General features: G+C 39.8%; 1 protein-coding gene across 1 annotated transcript in view; it reads right to left on the bottom strand.

Moving 5' to 3' along the window:
• Nucleotides 1-21565, bottom strand: part of LOC126295042 (eukaryotic translation initiation factor 4 gamma 1-like) — a 373399-nt gene that overhangs the window by 126609 nt on the left and 225225 nt on the right. Inside the window, exons 18-19 of the mRNA XM_049987292.1 lie at nucleotides 20403-20608; nucleotides 16985-17244 (exon numbers count right to left, since the gene is read on the bottom strand). Of these exons, the coding sequence (XP_049843249.1) occupies nucleotides 16985-17244; nucleotides 20403-20608 (466 nt within the window). The remainder of the gene's footprint in view (nucleotides 1-16984; nucleotides 17245-20402; nucleotides 20609-21565) is intronic.

The raw sequence follows: 21565 nt of genomic DNA, 5'->3' as shown, positions 1-21565 counted from the left end.
TCGAGGCATCGAAAATCCCTGATCCCACTGAGAATCGAACCCAGGACCCCGTGCGAGAATACGACCGCGAGACCACGAGCTGCGGACAGGAGGAGGAGGAGGAGGAGGAGGAGGAGGAGGAGGAGGAGGAGGAGGACGACGACGAAAACAATCTCTCTCATGAGCGTCCCTACCACGGGTTACACATATGACTGTGTTGACAGGACTCTAGAGGGTAGTTTTAATGATGACATTGGTAGCAGTGAATCGGGTACGGAATATACCATCTGGCTTCATAACCAGCTTTGATCTTTGACGGAGGAACCACTCTACAAAACGTGAGAAAAAGTGCATCTGGGCACAAAGGAGGCATCTAATTTTTTTCACCACCCAATGGACTGCAAAGACACCCTGATCAGAGAGGTATGTCTGGATTTCTACCTGTGTCAGATCATCAAGAAGCCTAGTTTAATTAACCCAGGAAGATAACTTCATTCATTGGGCCTCGACATTAACAGGATAGCCACGGGGGAGCAAAGCTGCAAGGTTGTGCTTGAGAATCAGAAGTAGCCTCCAAAATCAAGGATTTTACAGGGCCAACAACTGCATCAATACATTTCTGAATAATAAATACATTTTACTGTACCAAAGGGTAAGATTCCCACAACTGCAGCTTCTCCGATGGCGCACTCCTTCCAAATGGGGGGCCCCCTTCAAAAGTGGGTACACTAACCTTAGGTGATTGTTCACACCTCATGGCATAAAACTCTAAACATCCTACAGAGGGACCAATCAGCAATTTGGGAAGGTAGCAGCTCCGGCAATAACCCTTCCCTGGGCCTGGCTTGTACCAGGGGCTACGTGCAAACCTTACCTGTCAACCCGGGGCTGGGAATTATGCGATAGCCAAGCACCCGTTGCGTCAGACACGTGGGCCAGTCTTCAGCAGCACACGGGGAGGAGGAGGAGAAGAGGGGGGGGGGGGGGGGGGGGAGTAGAAGGAGAAGAAGCATAAGAGAAATGTCAAACCCTGAAGCATAGTGAGGATAGGAGAAGGTGAATGAAGAAATAAAGAAAGAAAGAAAGAAAAAAGAAATGAAAAACCGTGGAGAGTATTCTGATATTTACTAGCAAAAATGCAGAATATATTTCGAAGAACAGCCCAAACATGTTCCCCAAAGGAGAGGAAAAACAACAGGGGCATGACACGCTCCAAAGGCTTGGGCCCTGGGGTAGCCAAGCACGAACCCTTGAGGAGCGGTGAGCCACCTGGGAGAAATGGTCAGAGTGAAAGAGCTTGTGAAACCACACCACAGAATCACCTAAGCTAAGTGCAGTGAATGCTTCTGCACAACAGAATGCCACATGTTACCAGTTAATGTGCATTCACGGCACAGTGCAGAGTAAAATGTGACTCATCCGTTCAAAGAATATTCTCTGGCCATGTCTTCCATTTCCATGCATGCCAAAAGACAAATGTGTAAGTGTTTTCATTACAACGTATCTCGGGTCTTGATTTGGAGCACATTCTGAATCTTTAAGGGATACCAGTGTAAAATTCACCACAAAATCTTTTGAACTGTTGACCGGCAGGGAGAGAATTCCTGTGACACAGCTAGAGTACTGGCTGCAGAATTTTTGAGGATGTGCTAAACGGTCGGCTACAGTTAAATCAACTCCATTAGAAACTGTGATAAGAGTGGGGGTGCCTCCCTAACCGTGCTGAACCACCTAACGCACCTGCTGTTCCTTCAAATTTCTCGATCACCTTTCGCCCATTTACTGTCGTGAGACCTCTTCACAGCTGTAGCTGTGCATGACATCCCCACAATGCAGTACTGCTACAGCTTCCGTTCTGAAAGAACAACTTTACCAGCAGTGAACAGTATCTCTTTTCAACAGCTATTGCATACTGTATGGAAAAATTCAATCTTCTTAACTTATTACACTGAGTCACTTCATGAAAGAAATCAATAAGTGACTAACAGCATAGTGACTTCAAACTAAAATGCTTCACAGTCTGATTGCTTACTGTGCCAGAAAGCACAACGTGAAACTACTAATTTTTCCAGCATACACTGCAAACTTACCAATTGATGAACACACCTACAATGCACTGTAGCACTCTGAACATCGTCAGTTTTATTAGAACCACCATTACATCCATCATAGCCAACCGTGATCAATTATTTTCAATTTACTATCTCATTTTTACTATGTTGATTAGGAATGTGGACATATGCTGCTGATACACACTGCCACAAGTATTTTACAGATGAAAGTTTTCTGAAACCGAATCATGTGGCATAACATTATTGTTTGTTTTAAATGGTCATCGATTTAAGATGTATACTGCACAATTTACTGCCTCTGGACAATTTTTACATGTCTGTACTACATAACAGTACATCGACATTCAACGATGGACACTTTTCTTGCTCAATTCAACCATTCTGTTGTGTGCTTATAGACTTTTTTCCCTTGTTATTCCACTGTCTGAAATCTTTGATTTGCTTATTTACGAAATCAGATCGTCTCTTCTCAGAACTCTGATTCTGTTTCCAGTTTGTCTGTCAATTTGTCATCAAAATTCTAAAATTGCAGGGTAAGTAGCATGTTCTTATTGAGAAAATACACATATCTATGTGACATGCAGTCACCCTTTAAAGTTACATAGAAATGCACCCCTCAGGAGACGGTTTTCTCACCTATCCTCATGAATAGTTTTGCCAGGAAGTTTTGGTTACGATTCCAAATCTGAATTAAATGGTTCTCTCTTAATCTTGCCACACTGATATGACTCACAATGCAGATATCTTTCTTAATGTTTAAAGCAAGAATTAAGTTCATGTCAGCCACGTTCTTCAAGATTTTTGAAATATCTCTCATGCCATATCACTGCGGGATTCAAGGAAGCAGTATTTGCCTGTAGTACATCTGGCCATTTAAACAACATTTGTTAACACTATCTTAATTTCTGCTCCAACTATGACGTGCAAATTTCCATTCTCTTGCCAAAAATAACTTTCATTACTCTTTTTGAGCCTCCTCCCAGTCAAAAAAAATTTTCACTTTAGCTTAGCAACATACAGTGTGTTTTCTGAAGTGAGAGGTTGCCTTATCCCTCCACTGACGATAATACTTCAATGGATCCCATGCCGCCGCCTTGAACAATTGACTCTTGTGCATTTTGAATGAGTCATCACATTGATATGTCTTAAAATTGTTTAACAAATCTTTGTACGACATATGATTTGAAGCAGCACTGTCAGCCAATCTAATATTTTCACAACCTGGAGCAAAAACATTTGCTTATCCGACACTCATAGCCCACTGCTCCGAAGTGACAGCCTTCTTATCAAGTACTGCTAAAAGAATTCTGCAGTCAGATTTGAAATATCCCCTTTTGTATCAGCAACATCTTTTCTACGCCCCATGTTACATGATTTTTTTTTTAATTGACCTTACTTCTTTTCTCCATATTAATTGATGTGAAGGCTTTTAACTATCTCATATTCTAAGAGCTTTTTACATTTATGATGATCAGCAGCCATTCGAAATTGCATAGAAATAAATTCACTAAATGCGATTAACTTCGTGTCAGCTGTATTGTGCACATATCTACCAATTTGTGATATGAAAACAGATAGACTGCACCTGAAATAGCTGGCACCAATTTAATTCGAGTTTAGAAATGTTATTTCTATTTAATTTCGAACATAAATATTAAATTCAAAGGCAGGCACTAGAAGATTTTACAGGCCTCGATTCTTAATTTTTTTTTCCCTTCCCATGCGTAAACACAGAATTAAGCTGCGGGCACTCAAGAGAGACTATGGTATGGGGTAATAATGTGACGTATGGAAATTTGGGTTTGACCCACAGACGTGCACGGATAGGCTAATATTAAAGAGACCGCTCACGAGAAGCACGAAATCTAGGTTTCAAGAGTCTTTGTCTGGAACAAATTTTCACACACGACCAATAGGTACAACATCTGTACCTAATATAGCTGACGTTACTCGCATTTAGTGAATTTATTTTGATCTGAAAGCTCTTTATGTTCTTTCAATAACCTTGAAGTCAAATTATCTACTGTTTGTTGATCTCCAGCATACGAGCCCCACGCACTAAATTGTGTCCCGCACAGTCTAAAGAAGAACCGAACTCTGCTGGCAAGACTACCAAAAATTTAGCAATTTGGCAACTTCTGTGACAGGTTCCCAATATTAGATAATGCTCATAACAAAGACTCAACTCCTGTGCCGTGCGATTGTGCCTATTGGTGACATTATGTAATCAAACAATTTCTACTTAAAAGCCATTTTATAGCTGTGTACCACTGTTCACGAATCTTCTTTAGTCTGGGTTGTATTTCAGCTGCATTTATGTACGTTGTGGCACATTGCTATTTCTCAAATTCCACTGCAGTAGAGATGATGAGCATCACCTTCACACTGAAGCTGTCCAGAGCTATTTCACTCACCACTATCATTTGGCCTCAGTTTTCCCTGCAAGATATCAAGAAGTTTTTCAGCATGAAAAATTAATTTCCAGTTGGTATTTCCACAGTTGGAAATTCTTACTGACATATCTGGCTGGCTAGACCTTCAATTTATCCATTTTCATGTAAACCTGAATGTAACCCCAGTTTTAGACTTTCAAAGAGCTTCAAAAAAATTGTATAAAATGCTGGAAAATTTAAGATGTGGGAAATAACATTTTACGCTGTGAAACTTATATACAGGATACCCCATTGCACTTTTGCACTTTATGTATGACGTATGTGCACAACAGGCTTCAAAAGACCTGTCGTCAGAGACTCGTTTATTATCTAATAAATGTTTATTACCTAATAAAAACTGCTCGTGTTATTGGAACTGATACCTGTCTGGAAAGTAGGAATGTTTGATTATCCCTTAAGTCATATCAAAATTTTTGAAAGCCTGCAGCTCTCATTCGCCCTTTAAATAATGAAATGTTGCACTAGTTGTGTGGTTGGTTTTTTTTTTCTCCTCCATACTTAGCATGAGGCATTTCGAGAATTTCTCATTTTCAAGTGCAAATACATACGTAAGTATTTTGCATGATGTCTGAATAGGTCTTGTTCACGTCTCTTTCAATGTGGTCATCTTTTTGAGGTTAAAAACATACTAAAAACATTTTAGCAATGCAAAGTGAATGAGTGTGTCAACCAGCACTACAAGTGCCCAAAAGCCGAAATAAGTTAAATATTGTTCGACAAATGTGTCACGATTCTCGCAACAATCATGGAACTACGTTTGCACAGTAGAGAGACCGTAAATAGTTGTGACTAAATAGCCTTATTCAAACAAACCTAGTTACTCCCACCAGCAGTCACATCAAGTAGAGCTTGGCAGCGGTGGGAGATACGGCACGAATTGTTGTAACTTTACACATTTACCAGCCCCTGAATGCCCTGGAGTCATGAAACTTAACCGTGTAATATTTGTAAACACTACTGAACGCCCAGCATCACTGCATCACAGTCCGTCATTTTTTTTCTCCACGAACATTTTTTCGTAGTGCATAAGTCGCAGGTTGTTGATACAAAACTGAGTGCAAATTAACATTGTGGAGAAGAAATTTGACGGGAACGACAAAAAAAAAAAGTCAAACAGAGGGAAGCTGTTAATTCCGGGAACGTAAAAGCGAGGTTATACAATACTTGGTTCAAAACGTAAACAACAATTTGCTCTTTTTATCAGAACCAAAAGTGACACTGTCGTTCCATTGGCAAAGAGAACCAAAGATATATTTTATAAGGTCACAGAACACAGCCCCACACAGAATTAAGACGAATATTTAGTGCACTCACATTCTGAATCTTGAAAATAAGGCCATCAACAACAATCAGTAGAACAAGCTTGCTCTTGTTAACGTCAAGCAATCTCATAAATCTTAAGTTTAAACAAACTATCCAGAGTCGTGCAGTGGTAAAATGCATGGCTGGACATAATTTATTATAGAAGACTCTGAATGGATCAGTCATCAATTTTTAACGGACTCTTTTGGAGTTTCTACTAAGATACCAATTACTGTTTGATGACTAGCAAAAACTTCAATTTATCAATAGCAATATTCATATTATGTTTGACATACTATATGTGACACTGTTGGAATCTCCATTGGACCATACCTTGCAGCTTAAGGATGACCAATTAGTACACTAATCTTTGGTACTACACTATGTGACAAGAGTAGCTTTTGCCTAGCACAATGTAGGAGACCCATATCAATCTGACATTCCAACAATAAACCTGAGCACAGGTAATGGCAATTAGTTATGATGTCCAGATTCAGAGTGAAGGTGAAACTCGAGTGCAGGGACAGAATGTTGGCCACACCAGTGTGCACTTGGCATGCAGTGCTCAGTGACACACACAAGGCAGTTTAGAGAGAAACTGCAAGTACAATAATATCTATGGCTCATCAATCTGTAAATCTAAAATATATTTTTTTATTTATTGATCTTGAATTGAAGGGAAGCTAAGCCTGAGTTTGTAAATTCAAATAAATCAAGACATCTTACATTGCTACATTTTCAATTCCTTGAATTGACAGTACCCCAATCTAGTTTTAAATACAACAACCATTGTGCATGTGTAACTTAAAATTTCATACATGCCTACTTTCAAAAACAGAAATCTAAAACATCCCAAAATAACAATATAATGTGAGCATGCATCGTATGGTGTTCAAACATAGCAGGCTACATTTTAAGCTCACTATTTTCAAACTCTGAAGTTACGTACTTACACAAGTTACTTGCTCATGAGTGTTCATTTGGCAACAGTTTACACGCTACACAAAAATTCTGAAGGAAAACTATTCATGTAACATGGACCTCTGCTTCTTGTTTTCGAAACAGAAATGAATCTCCGAGTTTCATTTGACATAGAGGACCTAAACCGATTGCTATTCTTCTTCAACAAGCTGAAAACAGGCTCACACTCAGTAAAGCTGTGTGGTAGAGTCAAAACAGAAAGCATTAGCCTGGATCACCTATCATACTTAGGAACACCATCAGTTCCACAAATGCTCATCAAGTGAGCCCATTTGGTATCGTGTGTCTTCTCAACAGTAGCAGAGTCATCGACCTGCAGGGCCATAAATTGGCTCTGGAACATGTTCATTGCATCCTCAACTGACTCACTTCTCTTCCTCAGCAGCAATGACAGAAACCTTCCTCAAAAAATTCTACAGAAGAAAACTAGACACCCTGAATTTTGGAAAAATACTTCAACTTTTGCAAGCTTCAATGGTTCTTCACAGAGGGAAAACTTGTTTATGATATAATCACATGCAGAGCAGAAGTAAGGCCTGACACACTAAAAGATTTGTCTTTGTCATGTTGATTAATCGGGTACCTGCCGGTTATTCACGTCTCTCCAGCACGATATTTCAACTGCGTGACTCAGTCTTCTTCAGGTACTGTCTGATACAGATTCCAGTGTGCAACGAGTCAGGTATTTATGCCTACATTGTGCCACACGTTCCCTCTGTGGTCCGTGCCGCATCTGGCGCTCTGTTCGTGGTCTGCGACGACCAATAGCAACGGTTGTAGAATTTTCTTCTAGCTGCGGCTGTTCCGAACGCTGTGTGCACACTTTGTGGTTATTATCTGTTGTCAATATACCGGCAGCTGAATTAAGTTCTGAATCGCACCCAAGCTGTGCAAGAAATGTTATCTTCCGATTGTCGTCATTTGAGTCCCCCTGTGACTCAGGACATTCTGTTAGTGTGTTGTGTTGTGTTAAGTGTTCCATCCGAAGTTCTTTTTCTACTGTTATGCTTCATTTCTTTACTGGACACATATTAAATGGATTTAATACAATTTATTAACTCAGTTCTTCCTCGTTAGGCAATGTTTATATTGCACCGACACATGCAACAGAATGCGAATGTTTCACCGTTCTGCGATTGCATAATACACAGAAATTCAGCGGAATATGCATTTCCTGAAAGACTGACGATACCATTTCTTGGTTGAACTCATATCGAAAACTCTAAATCTCTCAAAAATTCCATCGCATAATTGCACGAATATCAGAACCTCAGCAAACACCGCATAAAACCAAGTAAAAACAAAGCTTTACTGCTAACATGCAGTTGAAGTGCAAAGACAGTGCAGCAATAATCTGTGATGTGTGACTATCTATAGAATGTCCGATTGACTTTCGCCAGGGGTGTTTCAAATGCAAAGAGTTAACTGCAAAAGCACAGCAAATTCTGCGAGAAGGGATTATCAATAATATTTTCGGTCGACTTTCAGTCTAACTTCAAACCCTCACATATCAGAATAGTAGCTATTATCGAAAGTCAAAACTAAAGCTGATACAAATGCAGAGGGCAAGAACAAGACCGCGAGTTGGAAGAAAAAAAAAAAAGTTCATCTGCAAAAACTGGAAGACTAACCCAAAATCTGAAAATCATCCGGTAAAAACCGACAAACTTCACAGGCACAAAATTTGTAGTGCTGACTAAAGAAGCTGCACATTAAGACTTTAACTAGCAAGAAAATTAAAAGACACTCTACAAAATCTTTGCTAATAACATTACCTTTCTCAATTCTCTTCAACTAAAATGCATAACTTATATGTTTAGAAATTAAAACTGCATGGATCAGCTTCAACACATACATTAGCAAATGAGCTTAAATCCATAACAGAGTCCTCAAACAAGCTGACATTTCTGCAGCAGAGCATGCAGTGCTACCTATATTGCAAATGCTGGGTGTCTGCAAATTCCCTGAGAAATGGAAAAACCACAAAAATTTTCAAATGTAGTGGGTACAAGACAGTGACATATGTAGCTTACGGACTATTCTTGAAAATGGATCCACTGACATTGACTGAAAACAGCTCTTACCATTTCAAACAAAAGGGCTCCTGAGAGCTAGCTAAGTGCCACCAGACATATCTAACTCTAAGCAAAGGTTCCCCAGAATGTATCCAACAGGCAGGTAGCCAGAAACAACAAATTAATTAAATAGCAAAAGTCTATCGTTTTGTGTGTGCTGGCATTACATGTTTCACAAATTAATTCCAACAATGAATGGCAATAGTAATGTAACCAATTTTCACAGGGTATCTACATGAACAAGGGGGGGGGGGGGGGGGGGGGGGGTACGATTTTTCCTGGATTTCGCGCTTAAACTTTCTCCCAAGTGAAAGAACACTTTTTCCATGTTAAGTGACAGTATACTTTCCCTCTGAATCTTAAAACTTATCTATCCTTTGAATGGTTAAAATTTTATAAACCGGTGTAGAACCTCCCACCACTTTATGATTTAAACCCCAGAAAGCAAATACATATTCGAAAGATCTCCGATTTGCAGCAACGTGTACGCTGAGTATTTTCGTATTAGGTAATTACATATTCAAATTCCACCAAACACAGAACTGAAATCGAGATTCTGATGTGCTTTTGTAAGCTAATCATAACTCGTGTCTCGTGATCTTGCCAGCCAGTGACAGCAGATATTCACACGTTTACATTCGGCGCCAAAGGCGGATTTCGTACACCAATCTCCCAACACATCTTCTGGATGGTCATGTAAACACTCCAAAATTTGTTCTGGAAATCTGGTTCCGGTTGATGATTTTCCAATTCTGCTATCGATTTCCACTACCATGTAAAAGCAGCTGGTATAGCAATGTGCTTGAGCTGTCAGATTTAGTCTTGTTTTTAAGAATTTCGGCGCTAATATTAACGGAGTGCCTTTTTGTACAGTGAATGGTAAGTAGAAATATTAGACTGAAGCTGTTTACACCTCGGCTAATTGAAAAGAAATAGTGATTGCGCTGGCTAAATCATAAACTACAGATAAACAACATGCTCTATATCAGCTGTTTCCAGGTGCCACAGTTAACTGGGCTACCAAATCCACTTCAGACATTAGCATGTAAACACGACAGTGATAAACAGTTTCCGAAATTCGGTTTTCGTCTTTTCGGAAGATGTGTTGCACATAAATGTAGTGATTCAGAGCATAGGACATGTGATGTCAGCCTATAGCAACATAACTTAAGTAACGCGAACACATAAATAGGAGAAGTTGATTTTGCTGCACTTCAATACATCACACAAATGTGCCAGTAAAATTTCAAGTAATGACGTAAATGTCTTGTTTCAATTTTTCAAAGTTACTGGCCCTCAGAGTGTTAAGCTTTAAATAAAAACCAAACACACTGTGATTTAAGAAATTCAAAGCACATTCGCACATGTAACTTAACTCATATTGCGTAAAATGAAACATACTTTGGAAGTAACGCTTTTCAAACGCCTGATCACAGTGTTTTCTAGAGACCTGTTACAATTCATTTCAGCAGCAGTCAGAGAGCCACAAAACGGCATTACTGTGCCTGCGCAGCTACGATGATGTAGGTAGCCTGCATATTCGTACTTTTATAGCATTAAGAAAACTCACATTGAGTCATATATGGAACAGAACATGAGAGGATACTCCTTTCGTGAACTATACGAAAAGTCATAAGTCAACTCAAAAAGGGCACATTCGTATTTCCAGATTCACGAAGGAGTAGGCCCCAACCTGGTATGGAACTTTTCAAGGTACTTCTCGGGATGCAAATTTTCTTGGAGTATATTACTGCATGTTTAGTACTTTATTAAGGCATAATGTCATACATCCCAGAAGGTAACATGCATTTGAAAGTCCGCAACTGTCTATAAGAAATTGACTGTCTCTGCGGGAAGATAAATTTTTTTTTTAGCAAATCAACAAAAATAAATTCTTTGTTCTGGAAGGCAATGAGGGATTGCCAAAGCCTGGAAATTAAATAAAATCAGAAAAACATTTTAGCCGTCCTTAATTACGTCAATGTATTTTAATTCACTTTATAGCTCACAGCCACAGAAATCTGTTTTGTTTTCATTTGATGCAAGAGATGTAAGCCGATAGGAAACAGCAAAATCACTAAATGTAAATACAATTCACCTGCAGATTGGTCCTAATCCCACTACAACTCAGAACTGCTCTGCACATGGGTGAATCTGGCACCTTAGGCGCATCAGAATTTTTTTCCGGGTAGCACATCACTGCTTGTTGCTACTGCTGACGGACCCAACAGCTGCACATTAAGTAGCCAGAAGCGAGAGAAGGTACTGCCCACAATCGACTCAATTGCGCATGGACATAAGCCAGCAGGCAACTGCCCAAATGAACCTAATATAAACTGTTGTGACTGTGTCCATCGGAAGCTGCTGCTGTTATGAAGTATTGCATAGTCTTAGTCCTACAGCCTTTGACACATTTTGCTGATGGCAGACATTTGTGTTTGCACTGTGTTGTTGTTGGACATTTTCTTTGCAACTCAAGTTTTATTTTTTCCTCTTTTATGTTTTATGGTTGCAGTATAATTTTTGCAGTAGCGGGCTAAAGTAAAATTCTTTGTTCAAGTATCAGTTCTAACCAGTCCAAGCTACAAAACTTTACCTGAAAACCAAAACAATGAAAAATTCCCGGAATTCTAAAAATTACCAGATTTTTCCCCAGATTAAAAAATTCCCTGGGGTTTTCCAGATTTCCCGGTTGTCCCAGAACATATAAATCCTGTTTCAGTAATTGATTTGCACGTAATCCAACGAAGCTGCATTTGGAAAGGATCTCCATAAATCCATAAAATAGAACAACCCATTAGTGAGCACAATTATTTGGTAGCATGCCACCTGTAGGCAGCAGAACGGTCTGTATAGGATAAACGTCACCTAACGCAACGCAATATAGGACTGTTGTCGGATGTAGCACCTTAGAACAAAGAAATGTGCACATTTGTCAGCTAGAGAAATTACATTAGCTGGTACACTATGAAAATATTTACAAAACAAGAAGTGCGTGAACATGACAACGTGTAGATGTCCTCGGAGCTCTGGTGCCACATCGACTGTGGATGGATGAACTGTCTCTATGCATGCCTCATAATGCTTCATACGACTCAGCTGTGAAACCCACCAACTGAGGACAAAGAAACATGGATGTCCGTCTGTTGGCTGAAGTTCAAAATTTGGTATAATCACTATGTTTCCAGGCAATGAAAACCAAATTTCGGAAATTTTTTCACTGTCTTCTTTGCACATGAAAAGCTAAAACAGTTTTGCAGTCAAAATATTGCACATGGAACTCAACCGTTCTGATTTCCAATTTAGCCGGCCTGCTGGACAAAACTTTCAAATTGTATATTACAGGTAGATAACTTCACACTCAGTTTCGTATAACGCCACTCACTGCATCCACAATAGGTGATTTCCACCATCCCAAATGAGACAGTCTGACAATGTAAGTCGTTTCAGAAATAGTTGGGCATTTAGATCAAAACAAAAATCAATTGAAGTTAACATCCGGCAACTAGAACCACACTTCAATATTGAAGTATTTACAGGATCAACCAAAAGCAGACTTGGAGAATCAGTTTTACAAAATCCTGTTTTCACAGCCCCACGTAAACTAAGGGAATGCAGATGCTTTAACAGCTGTTTTAAGAGGCTGGTGTTTTCAACAGTAGTCATGCCAAATTCTGGCAGATTTCAGCCCTGAAGTACCTCATTTACAGTTCTTCCAACCTACTGTACAGTAACCATTATGAATTCTTCGTGTTGTGAATTATTGATTGCTTTCTGATCTTATTCTGAAACGAGCGAAAATGCTAATCCTTGTCCCTTACAGAGTTCATTTACGACCGTCACAATTACAGAAGGGATTCTTGATCCCTCCGACCGTGCGCGCTTTCACAGTTTGTAATGTTCACGGTGACAAGGACACGAAACATGTCAACATATTTCAACATTGCGAAAAAATTTTCCCTAATGTGTTAATAGATTTATCTTCTATTCTACTTCTACACAAAGTGCCCTGTCAGATCTATCTGTTAGGTTGTGAAGTGTGGCTTGCATGGCTATGAATAATAGGGCATGCACGCACGTGAAACCAGCGGATTCAGCCAAAAATAAATGTTACGTTTCCATGTCCTTTACTCATAATGTATTGAAAATTGACTGGACTTTTAAATGTTAATAAATTTACACGAATTATGTAAGTATTAACTTGAAAATGAGACCATTCACTCCCCTGGTACTGAGATTTTATCAGGTTACATTAAAAACTACTGTTAACAGGGAGTGGTCATTTATTTTGCCACAGCTTACAACCGACAAAGTATCCACTTCATTAGCGGGGTACTTCTCTCCAAAATTTTCGAAAATTTCAATTTCACTAGAAACCCCATTATCGAGTTACAAGCTGATATGCGAAAAAATTTCTCCGAAACCCATTCGGTGGGGGAAAAGAAGTAGTCGACATCGCAGGCGATGTGGCATACGTAATTTCAATGACAGCCTAACAGGCATCACGGGAATTATGAATGGGCCTTTTTTTTTATTCTGGAAAGAGTATTGTATGGTCCACGAACTGCCAACGTTAAATGTAAGCTTAACTACAAAAAATTGAACCCAATGTTTTCAATGTGATTTACTCAAAATGCTACGTATGATTTTGATCAGAATCTGAGGTGAACATTCTGAATGAAAAGTCTACTTCTTCACTCGCTTCTGTGTGAATTTTCTGGGCGAAGAATGTGACATTTGCATTATATATAAATAAAATAGAGGAAAACATTCCCCGTGGGAAAAATATATCTAAAAACAAAGTTGATGTGACTTACCAAACAAAAGGGCTGGCAGATCGATAGATACACAAACATACAAACAAAATTCAAGCTGTCGCAACCAACAGTTGCTTCTTCAGGAAAAATGGAAGGAGAGGGAAAGACGAAAGGATGTGAGTTTTAAGGGAGAGGGTAAGGAGTCATTCCAATCCCGGGAGCGGAAAGACTTACCTTAAGGGGAAAAAAGGACAGGTATATACGCACGCGCACACACACACACACACACACACACACACACACACACACACACACAAGCAGACATTTGTAAAGGCAAAGAGTTTGAGCAGAGATGTCAGTGAGGCGGAAGTACAGAGGCAAATCTGTTGTTGAATGACGGGTGCGGAGGTTGAGGCCTGGTGGGTAATGGGAAGAGAGGATACACTGTGGTTGTAAAAGCTTGAATTTTGTGTGTGTGTGTGTAGACCTGCCAGCGTTTTGTTAGAACCTACTATTTTTCAATTATTCTTTGCATGCTGATAGGAATCATATTGAAAATTGTTGCAAAATTGTTGCAAAATTATTTTGTTAGATGTCCAATGTGAGGGACAATGGACTTCCCCTGATGGCCAATGTTCCGACTGCAAGTGGCGCTTCCACCTGGTGCAGCAGTTACAGGAAGTATCCCAGGTGGACATAAAAATGATCTCACTTTGCCATACCACAATGTGACAAAACATAGCTGCCGCTACAGCTACGGCATTGTTTTACACGAGTGACGCGCGGTAGTTCGTGACTTCCACTGGGGAAGCCACCGCTCGAATAGAAACTCTCCAATTTCAGCACCGTCGCAGAGGTGGCAGCATTCGGCAGGAGCACTACGAGCTGTAATGACATTGGTATTAGATCTCTACTGCCAGATATGTTTTACACAGAAATAGATGGGAGAATGCTTTGTGGCAATTCCAGTGTGCTCTCTGTCCCATCCCACACTCCCGCCATTGCCTACCCCAGTGACAGCGAGACTGGGGCGAGTGCTATGTGCTTCTGACTCTGCCGGCACAATTTAGGTGCTTTCAAAATTCTGACACTTTTCGACATAATACTCGCCATGTTTGCCACCTATAACACACACTTCAGTGGCTTATTAACCTCACCGTACCTGCAGAAAGAATAAAACAATTTTATCAGAACTTTATAAAGATTAAATGTCTACAGCCATCACATACTTTAAGTAAAGCATCTCGAGCCATCAGCTGTACATAAGCAACTTTATTTCTCAACAGGTTTCACTTATTCCGTACATCTTCGCCGGAGGATAGACGTAAAATAAAACTAAAATTATATGTAGTACACATAATTAGTATTTACTTACTTATAATGTTTATTTCCTTTTTTCATTACATCTCGTTACTATACATTTTGATAATAAGGACTCGTTATCGGATACTACTAGAATTGAGCTAAGCGCTGTTCTGTCGCCGATAAACTTAGAGTTTCTGACGCCATTTTTGTTGCTGCTAACCATTTGCGTGATAATAGGATTGTTGGTATGTGATGATCCTTCTTTGCATTTGATATTCGTTCAGTATGTCATCTTATGTGATATTTTGACAATGTATACCTGTTTGTTATCTTCTATTCGTGACACTACCTGTATGAATATCGTGAAGTCGGTTTCAATGTATGTACACACTTCATGACATTTATTTACATGCAAAATATGATGGTGCCCTTTTAATGTTAATGCCATTTTGGTTTTTGACTGTTCATCTCTGAAAGTACTGTAGGTGATTCTTTCTTCATCCACACAATATTTGACTGTCTACACCATGCATATCTTCAGTCTTATTTTATTTCTAGTCCTTCAGCGGTGATGCTTGTAATAAGCGTAACTGGTTGAGAAAGTTGTACATGCACAGTTCAAGGCTCGAGGATGCATTACTCCAAATAATTTTACCAGTTGCTGAAAATTTATCATAATACAAGAAACACTGCCCTAACAACAATTTATCAAACCGACTTCATATTTTCGTGGTAGCCTCGAGAACTTTTACGAAATGCTGTCCCTACAAAAGGGACACATTTGACACTATTTTTCAACAAACATCACAAGCCTCAGTAAACAACAGCTGAAACATTCTACCAACCTCTCAATTCCTTGGAGACAGAAATCCACTCCTCAGCCACAGACCCATACGAGAACCACTGTGCAGAAGCCCTCACTGTTAGAAAATCTTTCCCCTCAGATATTCTTTCAGCTTGCTGTAAAGATGGAATCACACAGTGCAATATCTTGACTTCCTGACTGGCATCATTCATGTCTGTGGGGGCATTGTGTTGACACAGTTTCACTATGAATGGATGCAACATTGCATTTGGTTTGCATACAGCCACAATTTCATAGTCAATATGAGTAAAATTTAAACTTGTTGCTCAAAGAACCTTACTGTCCCATGCATTTCAACTCTGGAAAAAATTTCCACTTGCACCATTATTTCCGTCTCACAGTGTAATGCACCTCTTTTTCCATACAACAGCAAAACAATGTCTGCACATCAGGAACTACTACTCACTCTACCCACACACCACTCCTGTTACGTACAGGTCTCATTGTGGGAAGATACACAGAAGTTACTTTCTGAAGTCCCTACAGAACAGCAATCATCCTTATGAACTCAGCAGTATCTCCTCAGCAATAGATATGAATTGGTAATTACTTGTGGATATCTCTCTTTAATACTTTGTATACAGCACCTGCCTTACACTCAGGTTTCTTACAGTGACTCATGTCAGACAAATCTGAACTGTTGTGTGGATCCCCTTACTAACCTGTGCAGCCAATTTTTTTAGTATAGTGACAAGTGCTCTCCACAAGATCAGGACAAAGCCACACTTCAGTAGTGACCCAATTTTACTTACCATTTACTAAGACCTAAGACCTCTCTGTAATAAAACTTGGCAACATAGATATCGTCTGCTCCGTGTCACTACGCCGCACAAGCAAACCTTATCCCCCACGCACTCCCCTGCGACACACGCTCAGCACACAGCACTGCCCTGCGACACACGCTCAGCACACAGAAGGGCCTTCTGCGGTATTGTGCTCCGTAGTTCAGTCTATTCTCTAACGACAATATTTGATGCCGTAATCAGTCAGCCGAATGGCTCGAAAATGGCTCGAGTTCTAGCAATAACGTGTCACTCACACGTAAGATACCCTCGAGCACCACATACTACGGCCACTCGTAGGCGTTACGTCACACATTCAGAAAGTTATGTGCTACTTGTAGTGCAGGTCATAAACATTGCCACAGTCTCTCATACTGAGCCTGTAAAATGTGATAACAGTTACGCGTACTCACTCTCGATTTGCTGTGGTGCCGGTTCAGGAACTTCACCGTTCGGCCGCGAATCTTCTGTCGTCGCAGCCGCAGGGACCGGTGCAGGCGAGGACGGTGGCAGCGGTGCTGGAGTCGGGGCATGAGGAGCTGCCAGGGGCAGCACTGGAGGTGTGGGAGACCGCGACGGAGGCCGTGGCGTCGACACGGGTGCTGCCGAGCGCGAAACTGCCGACGGCAGCTCGCCCCCTTTTGGAGCCCGCACTGCCGCAGGGGGACCATCCCTGGTGAAGTGAGTCCGGTGTGTTTTTTGTGTCTGCCTCTTCTGTCACTTCCAAACTCCTCATCTAACATCCCCCCATCACATTCCAATAACATTTATTGCATTACATTTTGTTACCTTTACCTCTTTTCTATCATTATCAATGTAAGTTTTACTTTGGAAGATACAACAACAAGTATGTGTGGAGCTGGAGGCAGTGGGTGGGTGGGTGGAGGGGAGGGGAGGGGAGGGGGGGGGAGTGTGCGACTCGTTTGCAAGCTGCTTAGTGCAGAAAGTACCAGTTTTCAAAGTTCTTGCACTGAAAAACAACGTTACTAGTCCCTCTAAGATATGTAGATAATGCATTAATGCATTTCATGAATACAAAATCTTTAAACATTTTCATATGTAAATAATACCCCAATGAAATCAGAGCTAAGTTCACTTGGATGGTACTAACTAACAGCACGTAATTTAAAGTCGCTTGAAACCAAAGTCAACTGCAAAGCATACTACCAAGTGGGGAGACAGCACTGTCCTTTACATTAAGTGAACTCCAGCAGAGCGCGTATTTCGGAATACAACTCATGAATTACAGAATCCCATCTTTTGCAGGATAACTATTTCAGCATCCACAACTAAAAGATATCTCTACTGTTCCATCCCAATATTATGTGATCCATCTCATGCTCGGTCTATGGTTAAGTTCCCCTTATTTTTGAAAACTACAAAATCTCTTTTACATTACTTTGTTTGCTAAACCTATATGATAACATTGGTGGCAGGCAAGTTAAGTAATGCAGTCACCAATACTAAGGTTGTTCTAAATGCAACAGTGCTTTATTAGAGACGGTTCTGTTAGGAATGGTGTCATTCACTTCTGCCGACCTTTTAACTGACTCACTCAGACAGTTATAGGGGAACCTACTTTTCATTATGCATTCCGAAATATGGACAACTTACCATTTTTCACATCCACAAATATTTCGAGAGGTGAAAGAAGTGATGAGTGACAAAAATCCTACTTTTGTCTGGAGAACTACAGACTTTTGAATTTGCAGTGCAGAGTTTAACCACTCAGCCAGAACTTGACAAATCTTTTATTTTATTGAAATCTGGAAACACAATATAACATTTTTAAGAAAACAAGGCCTCAGTAGTTTCTTACAAGGCGTAAAACTACAGCTACTAATGAGATTATGAAATATCTTCTCTTTTAGATTTGAATAAAACAATGACCCACAGATTGCTGAAAAATGTTTAAACGAAAAAGTAAAGAAAAATTTTATGGTTTGCGAATATGAGCAGAATTTAATTCCAATAATTTGCATTTGTCGGGCACGCTGCTACAGTACCCAAAAAATACACTTTTATTCACACTGCACATTTTAGGTATGCTGAGTTATCTCAGGAATACATTAATTGTTCACTCTAAGCACAAATCAGTGCATCAGCTGACAGCAGTAACTGTGTCAGCTAGAAGTCTGAAGAAAGTGTGAGACTTCGGTACGACGTTCACTTGTTCAATATTGTGTTCAACGATTATCTACACTAATATATAAATAACTTTAAACCATCTCACACTTGATATCAAACACAATCTTCCACTCTGCCTGGTAAGTCAGTTTTCAGTAAGAGGTATGTTGATGCACTGAACGTAATGTCATCTGCCAGCTCCGAGTTTACAATGTCAACTGCATAGAGAAAAGCGATAGTAGTCATTATAAACTGAGCCCAATGGCTTTTGCACATACGGCTACCTTCACTCTGCCTCCCGTCCCCGACCAAATCATCTCGCTACGTTCAGCTGAAGTGGATGTCACAAAATTAGACACCCAATCACGCCCACTCCTTGCAGGACGCCGGTACTAACAGCTGTGAATTGCCAACCTCATAGCTTTATTATTGCATGTACGCTGTTAAAACTGTATTCTATCAGTGCCAGCTGAATGTACTGTGCTTCTGTCGAATGACATGTGTTCCAATGTGGTTCCAATCTTCCGAGCAAGTGTACATTAACGTGTGTTTGGAGATGAGGGAAATGCAGGAGCAATGGCCCAGTGTGGTAGTACTCCGGTTAATGTGCGTAAAGGGCAAAACGACATTCGACGACAATCTAACATTAAGAGACAGTGTAGTAACATCTGCAAAAACCTCTAGACGTGAACACTTGTTTTGATTCTTTAAGAAAGGAATATAAATGAAAATTTGACAATTTTGAAAAAGCTAGGGCATAGAACTGTATTTCAATACTACAATACAAGATAGTATCAGACAACTGCAAAAATACCGAGAAGTTTCTGTGAAAAAATTATTCATTCTTACTCCGAAACCTCCTTTCTTCACCTTCTTTGCTCACTCAGTTACAGATTCAGAAACAAAAATGTTTAATGTAATGCAAGGTCATTGCACTAGCAAGAACAAAGTTTCGTGTTAAATGCCCTGGAGTGTTTGCTGAGCACAAGTCTTTCAGTATACTTCAACACAACTTGCAAAAATATACTTTGCTTGACTTCAAAGGAAACATTGGCCTGAAAGTACCTACAATTACTTTTGTATAGCATATACCAGCAATTTATGTGATAGGTGCAGTGACAAAGGGGTAACAAGAGCTGCAAATAAATGTTTAGGTAGAATGGAGCATTCTCTGTTCCATCAAGAAGGCATCCAAGTACATGCACACTGTCACCCAATGGGTCTCTCGTGCATAAAATGTACTCATGCATGACATATGATAACGATATTGCCAAAATTATTTTCATAACTTGATTTAAAGTTTTCTTGCTGAAAGTTTCTACAAGGTCCAGTGATACACCAATTCATCTGTGATAACATTTTTCGTTAGAAACGCATGACATTTTCACACCTCTGGTAAGATTTTTCTTTTGGAATGTACTCTATTATATTCTAGACTAAAAACACAGGTGTCACATACTTCTTTTTGAAATTTTTACCAACATTTGAAATTGTCGCTAACCAGCAATGGTGCAGGACAGAGGGATAATTTCAAGTTGCATATTTCCTTGCCGGCTGGTACAGTATTCTTACTTTCATCCCCATTTTTCTGCCACCTGCCAGCTAACAGTCACCGCACACAACCAGAGACTCTCCAGCACTTTAAAATTACAGCACCACACAACATGATACTAGTGTGTAAAGGGAGGCCACACACTAGCATACCTGTGGACAGGGATGGCAGAGGCGGGGACCTCTTTGCGTGCCGGCGGCTTGCCTCCCGCCCGCGGGGGCACGGCGTCCGACGCAGTAGAAGTTGCCGAGGAAACAGGAGTTACGGTTTTAGCACCAGGTGGCGGTCCGGTGCCTACCCTGACGACAGAGGCAGACGCTTTCGGACCATCCTTTGGGGGGAATGCAGGAACATCAACCTGAAACACAAATAATAATAATAATAATAATAATAATAATAATAATAATAATGTGTGAGTGCAAAATGACATGCAGTAGTCTTTTGCAATTCTATTATATGTTTGTCCTCATCAAATAAATTTTATTAGTTTAACGACATATTTGAGAATACAAAATATCCCAATATGAAGCACCTCAATGTTTGCACATGAGATCTGTACTAACAACAATGACAGGATATCTAGCATCCACCTATTTCATATTGTGAAGAGAGCCCATGGTTGAAACAATTAAGGAAATTTACGAAAAAATTGTTGAAGAAAAACATAAAATAAAATTATGTAATAATTCCTCTCTCAAGCATTTATACCATCAATAAATCAGTTAGTTTTTACTTTGTACAAATTTTGCTAGTATATACTCATTTGGACAGCCACTATTTTAATAGATTTTTTTCTGCATGCTATAGTCGAAAACGTGAAAGTCTTGAGTCTATTTGTGGATTGTTAAATGACTGCTTGCAAGTGAGAATCTGGGTTCGAGTCCTGGTCCAGCATGAGTTTTCATTATTGTCATTCTATTAAAGAGTAGGCGGTCATCCATATTCGCAACTGTGAATACATTTCATGTCATGAATCCCTGTCAGATTCTATACTGAATCTGCAGCTGAATTATTTCTCTGCTATTTATTATCTACCATAGATCCCTTGAACAAAAAGCCATGCCCAGTTCTTGGAAAAAGGCATAGGTAACATCTGTCTACAAAACGTGTACTAAAAGTTATCCACAAAACTACTTTTCAAGATCCTTGACATCAGTTTTTTGTAGAATCTTACAACATATTCTGAGCTCAAACATAATAAGGTATCCCTAACAGAATGACCTTCTCAATGCCAACCACCACTGTTTTGAAAACATCGATAATGTGAAACCGAACTCGCTTTTCTCACAAGGCTTACTAAAAGTTTTGGATCAAG

The sequence above is a fragment of the Schistocerca gregaria genome, chromosome 11 (assembly GCF_023897955.1).
Source record: "Schistocerca gregaria isolate iqSchGreg1 chromosome 11, iqSchGreg1.2, whole genome shotgun sequence".
NCBI lineage: Eukaryota > Metazoa > Arthropoda > Insecta > Orthoptera > Acrididae > Schistocerca > Schistocerca gregaria.
Note: the sequence above shows the minus strand (reverse complement) of the source record. Positions and strands in the feature narration are given on the sequence as shown.